Here is a 5923-nt window from a genome sequence, read left to right on the forward strand (position 1 = left end):
CCAGGGCACCCTGCAGCAGCCAAACCTGCCCTGGGCAGACAGAGCATGATGGGGCTGAGCGACTGGGCAGCACTGGCTGGGATCCATCTCTGGCAGAAGAGCCAGAAAGTGACCCCAGCTCTGGCCCCGGCAGCAGCAGATGCAGAACGTGCCCTGGCTGGGGTGTCAGGGTGGCTTGAGGGAGGCAAGGACAGCTCTGCCATGGCCCAGGCACAGCAGAGCTCTCCAACCCAGTCTGCACTCAGAGAAGGGGCATGAGCTCTCAGCAAGTCAACAGAAATGCATGGATTTATGCCAGAGGAGCTAAGCCTTTGCATTTTAATTACAAAACGTGTGTACACATTTTCAACCCTGTTCCTAGTGCCAGGAGCGAGGAGCCCACCCCACAGGGCCTTGGCCATGGTGGAGCAGGGACAGGTGGTGGGGACAGGTTTGTGCTCCCAGGGTGGCACCCCAGGGACTAGCTGCTCCCATGGGGCCTATGCAGGAGAGACCTGGCTGGTGGAGACGGAGGAGGTCTCTGTCTTGCCAGCAGATGTGTCCTCATCAGCCAGTGGGTTCTTGCCACAGCAGAGGGTTGTGATCATGCAGTTACGGAACTGGGAGAGAGAGAAGCCCAGGGTAAGCCAGATAGACACGGTGCAGCTCTAGCTCCAGAGCCATCTTTAAGCCCAGCAGAGCTGCTTGGAAGCCCCCAGTACTCTGATACAGGAGGAACTATGCCTACAGGGAGTCTCCTGCCCCACTGCCTGCTGCCCACCCATCTGCTGCCAGCCCTGCCTGCTCCAGTCTTGGCTCCTCCATCCACTCAGCACCTGCATTATTTCAGGTGGAATGGCCTTGCATTTGTGAGATTTATGCAACACCAAGCATGAGCTGCACAGTCAGTTTCCTAAGTGCCAGGACGACATCTCCTGGAAACAATCCCCACTCCAGACCATTGGCAGCTTGAGATGCTGCAACTCTCTGCCAGCTGTTATAAAGAGAAACACAAAAGAGGAGTTTCCTGTTTACCTGTTTGTTCATTACGATGTAGATGACAGGGTTGTAGATGGATGAGCTCTTGGCAAAGAATGCCGGGATGGTCATGAAGATGGGCCCGAAGTCCGAGCCCTGGTTGGTGAAGATGTAGAAGGCAACGCTGGCGTAGGGGACCCAGCAGACCAGGAAGGCGATGACCATGATGATGACCATGCGAGTCACTTCTTTCTCTGCCTTCTGGGTGGTGGCAGACTCCTGCTGCTGGGCAGCAGCCTGTGGGCAGAAGGGAACAGAAATGTGATGGAGCCAGTGCACACTGCACCAGTGGGGACACGGGGTAGGGCTCACAGGAGTCTAGCTGCACATCTGGAGTTTGTTATTTCCCTCGTCAGGCGTGGCCCCTGGAGGGCCCTCCCTGACACCATTCTTGAGCCTGCTGTGGGCCCCTTCCCTGCACTGGGGACAGGGGTGGCCCTATTGACCACTGTGGGTACCCACCTCCTTGACAGTGCAAACCAGGTTCCCGTAGCAGAAGAAAATGATCAACAGCGGGATCATGAAGTGAACCACAAACATGTAGATGACAAAAGATTCGTTGTTGACCTCTGGCTTCAGAGTGTAATAGTCAATCCCGCACGAGCACTGCATGCCCTCAGGGATGTACCTGCAAGGTGAGCCCAGCAGGTCAGCACCAGCAGAGGAGACTGCCTGGAGGCCACAGCTGAGCCCCCAGCCAGGCTCCCACCCCCCTGACACTGGGTCAGTGCCTTCCCTACCTGGACCAGCCGAAGAGGGGGGGAGCTGCACAGGCCAAGGCCATGATCCAGGTGAAGGCGACACCCATGATGGCATGGTTCTCCCCGAAGCGGAAGTTGCTCATGGGCTTGCAGACCACTACGTATCTTTCGATAGCCAGGACCACCAGGGACCAGAGAGCAATTTCACCTGCACCAGGGAGAGGGACAGAAAGGGACACAGGGACTTTGAGCAACAGGAAAAGAAAAACACCCTGATGGAAGCATGAGGCTTCCTCAGACTGATGTTCCTGAGGACAACCCCTGGCAGCGGCTTAATCTCTGCCAAGGGTTCAGAAAGATAAATGGAGAATGTTCAAGGACAGATGTGGTGGGACAGTGTGAGAAGACCCCTTCTCACTGTACTGCTGACCCACAGGAACCACTTTGCTGCAAGGTTTTGAGGTTCATGGCTGATCCCACCATTCATCCCAGACAGCACCTGCAGCTGCACGCCTGTGGTCACATCCTGATATGCAGCCAGTGCCCCTCACCCTAGGACCTCCCCTCACTACCCACAGCTTCCCAGGAAACTTGTGCCACAAGGACCAAACCAGTAAAACTGTAGCTGTGACTGAAAGCTGAGCCAAATGGAGGAGAAGGGCATTTTCAGACACACAATTTCTGTTTAACATCTGTTTGGTTCCATACCAGGCTGGCATGGGGAGGAGAGCCAGCTCTGCTTGCCTGTACCACCCCGCAGCATACCAGGGCCAAAGGCAGATTCAGCCATGCAAAATGGGAGGAACAAAATTGTCATCTCTCGAGTCAGAAAGTGAGCCAAGGAGATGTGCAAATCCAACAACTGCAAAATCTGGTATTGGCTGCTTTTCATTGCTGCACCATGGTTCTCAGGATACTGAGCAGGTGGTTCACAAAATAAAGGGTTTTTTAAGTGCCACTTGTCACTTTCTTCAGCTCCTACCCAGAAACATGGCAAATGGCCTCAGTCCACAGCAGCAGCAAGTCAAGGACATTACAGGTACCATGTTTTTCTAAGATCATCTGTTTTCCCTCCCACTCCTACAATCTGGGGAAATTCCTGACAGAAGACATTTGAATATTTGGAAAACTTACCGCCCAGTGTGGCAAAGAAGCCTTCGATGTAGCACCCTGTTACTCCAAAGACAAAGTACCCATTCATGGAGGTGTACATAGTGGTTGTGAAGCCTCCAAATACCATGAAGAGATCGGCAACCGCCAGGTTCAGAAGGATGTAGTTCAGAGGTGTCCGGAGCTTCTTGTGCTGGATGGTGACGTAGAGTGTGAGGAAGTTGATGGGGAAGCCGAGCAGAATCAACATGAACATGTAGGCAGCCAGTGCTGAGTACTTCCAGGGCTCTGCCAGGTAATACTGGGGGTACTCAAAGGGGCTCCGCACCACCCCAGTCTTGTTGGACATGGGCACGTAGAAGTCTTGGCCTTCTGTCCCATTCATGGTTGCAGATTGTGAGGCCTTTTTTGCTCTTACTCTGGGAGTTCTTCTGTGCAAGGGGGAAACTGCCTCTGAAACGGAGCTCCTGACACCTCTCAGCCTTCACTGTCACCCCAAGGAGAACCAGTTACACTCCCCTCCACAGGGCACCTTTATAAAGTGCCCCCAAGGTAAGCTCCAGGCACTGGTGTCAGCACGATTAGGGTTTAGAGAATTATTAATCATAATCATCCCAGGGTAATTGGCTTTCCTGGGCAGGTGTTAAGGTGACACCAGTTTCTGGCCAGTGCTGTCATTGTTGGAGACCACAGCTCATGGTCACATACATAGTGGTAGCTCTGCACTGCACCATTCTTTTGCAGGGGCTCAAACCAGGCAGCAGCTCCCTTGTACAGCCTTGCTCTTCCTTTCCCTTCCCTGCTGACTGGAGGGACATGTGTGGTTCAAAGCCCAGGGTTTGGGGGCTGCAAATGGTGGCCAGGCTGGGCAGGTGTGGTGTGGTGTCCCCACTGGAGAGGCATCCCCACATACTGCCAAATCCTGTGGGAGGCTGCAGAAGGCAGCATGGCCAAACCTTCTTCTGCATGCTCCAGCCATCTCTCTGCCCAGGATTTGGCTGTGGAGGTTTGACCACCACCGTGGAACACTTGGCCCACTGGCAGGTTAGCAGCTGTGCCATCTCCTCTGTGCCTGTCTTTGTATCTCATTTGGGTCATGCCAACTACATTGGTAACACCGAATAAATAACCTAGTCCATCTGTCCTGGACTGGAATCTTTCTGCAAAGGTGCTGGACCAGGGCACTGATGGGAGGTTCAGAGCTGAAGCCAGCCCTCAGTTTCATATGCTGGTTGACAGACAACCTCAGGCTCCTCAAAGCTTGCATAATCATCAAACTCCACAGGGAAGGCTATTTTTGGGGCCTTTTGTGCCCTCTGTGTCCCTCTGACTCACCACTCCATGGACTCAGTTGTGCTTGAAACATTCCTTGTGCCAACCAGCAGCTGAGTTACACATAATCTTTTCTAAATTTTTCAGAGGCAGTGGGACAGACCATGCAGAAGGTGAGCAAAGAGACTTTGCTCTGCACCCACCTCCCCTTGCTGTTTTGGCTGCACTGAGGGCTGAGCTGAGTGTTCTTCTCAGCCAGCAGCAAGTGAATGCAAGGGCCTCATCCCAGACAGGAGGATGTACCAGAGCTGCTGGAGCTCATAGGTGCAAGGTGGGCTAAAGTTCATGTCCTCTTCCCCTTAATGAACTTCCTCCAGTCCTGATCTAGTTTTCACCAATGTTTCTTGTAGGTTAGTTTAGCAGTAAGCTCAATGAAAAAAAGCACAAAGTGCTGTACTCTCCTTAGAGCAGAAATCAAACTGGGAAACCTGCCCTTGAAGTGGGGAAGGTGGAAGGGGCTGAAGTGCTGGCACCACACCAGGGCACATCTTGCTGGCAGCCCAATGCAGGCCACAGTCTCTGGACAGTCTCAAAGGTCTTCCTTCACCTTAACATGAAAATATCAGGTCCTCACATACACTCTGCTCACCCTAAGTCCCTCTCGATCAAATTCTCACACTTGTTGCCAAGGCCAGAGCAGTGCCACTTTCTAACTGCAAATGCAGCTCTTTACACTCGTACCTGGGCACACAGGGATTAAAGGTTTATTTCCTAAAACACTTTAAGCTGATGCAATAAGCCACTGCTGAGGTAGCAGCTGCTGCAAAGAGCTTAGGGCTGGCGTGCGTCACCACTGGATGCAGCAGTGGGACAGGCAGGCAGCTGAGAGGCAGAGGAACAGGGCAAATTGCTCACAGCTTCCAACCAAAGTGCTATGGTGGGACCTCTTGTACCTGCAGGGACTCCTCAGCATGAAGCCAGCTGGTAGGCTCCATGGCATAGGGCAGCCTGGACTAGAACACCTTCATCACATATGAGACATGCAGAGGAGAGTATTTCTGCCCAGAAAAGCCCAAAACGCTTTTCAAAGCTAGACTATATTCACAGAGTTGTTTAAAATACCACATTGGTCCATTTTGTCTTGGTCCGTTTTGTCTCTGTGTCACAGCAAATCCTTTCTCTTCAGTTTTATAATTTTTCATTCCCACTGGCTCTGCACAGCCAGCTCAGTTCCAGAAGGAGCTGAATTCCACCCTGGCTCCCATCTCAAACAGCATTGTTTATCCATGTCAATAGCAGAGTCTTCACTGCAAACAGTGACAGCTGAGTCAGAAAGCAGACGAGCTGTAATTAGAACAGAATGTTTTTAAAGTGGTAAATCAAGCAAACTTGGTCAGGAAGCACTGAGGGACTTGGAAACCCGGCAGTGTGATTGCAGGGTCTCCTTTTGCAGAGGAACTCGAGCAGACAGACATCCCATTTCACGTGCAAAGTGCTGCTCCCGTGGGAGCTGCCCTGCCAGCACCGACCACCTCAGCTCATGTCCTTTCCCACTCAGAGTAAAGGGCTGGCACAGACAGGCCGCCATCACAACACAACTCGTGGCACCACCAGCACAGCTTATACTGGATTAAAGTCAAGAGACACACCACTTCCCAGCTCCAACCAAGCTGGTTACCTTCACGAGTCTTCCTGCTGCTGGGAATGAGCCTTTGGCCGTCCTGGTGAGATGCCCCTGCCCGGGGTTATGTTGGTGTCACTAGCACAGGGCTCAGGTCCCTCACAGCAGCGTGGGGTGCTGTGTGTTGGTGTCTAAACTGGCA

The 5923-nt window shown here is 52.8% G+C and overlaps 1 protein-coding gene across 1 annotated transcript; it reads right to left on the bottom strand.

Moving 5' to 3' along the window:
* Positions 1-422: 422 nt before the first annotated feature.
* Positions 423-4939, bottom strand: RHO (rhodopsin). The gene is made up of 5 exons (XM_066327118.1): positions 2853-4939; positions 1758-1926; positions 1480-1645; positions 1015-1254; positions 423-599 (listed from the first exon to the last, which is right to left on the bottom strand). Exons 1-5 carry the CDS (start codon positions 3211-3213, stop codon positions 480-482), a joined length of 1056 nt encoding a protein of 351 aa, XP_066183215.1. The 5' UTR covers positions 3214-4939; the 3' UTR covers positions 423-479.
* Between the last annotated feature and the right edge of the window lie 984 nt (positions 4940-5923).

The sequence above is a fragment of the Sylvia atricapilla genome, chromosome 11 (assembly GCF_009819655.1).
Source record: "Sylvia atricapilla isolate bSylAtr1 chromosome 11, bSylAtr1.pri, whole genome shotgun sequence".
In the NCBI taxonomy this organism is placed as follows: Eukaryota; Metazoa; Chordata; class Aves; order Passeriformes; family Sylviidae; genus Sylvia; species Sylvia atricapilla.

Bases quoted from the DNA above. Each gene is read 5' to 3' on its own strand.
- RHO (XM_066327118.1), bottom strand. From the start codon at position 3,213: ATGAATGGGACAGAAGGCCAAGACTTCTACGTGCCCATGTCCAACAAG. The intron at 1,646-1,757 runs GTAGGGAAGGCA...CTCACCTTGCAG, and splicing joins CCCCTCTTCGGCTGGTCCAG to GTACATCCCTGAGGGCATGC. The intron at 1,255-1,479 runs GTGGGTACCCAC...TTCTGCCCACAG, and splicing joins TGGTTTGCACTGTCAAGGAG to GCTGCTGCCCAGCAGCAGGA.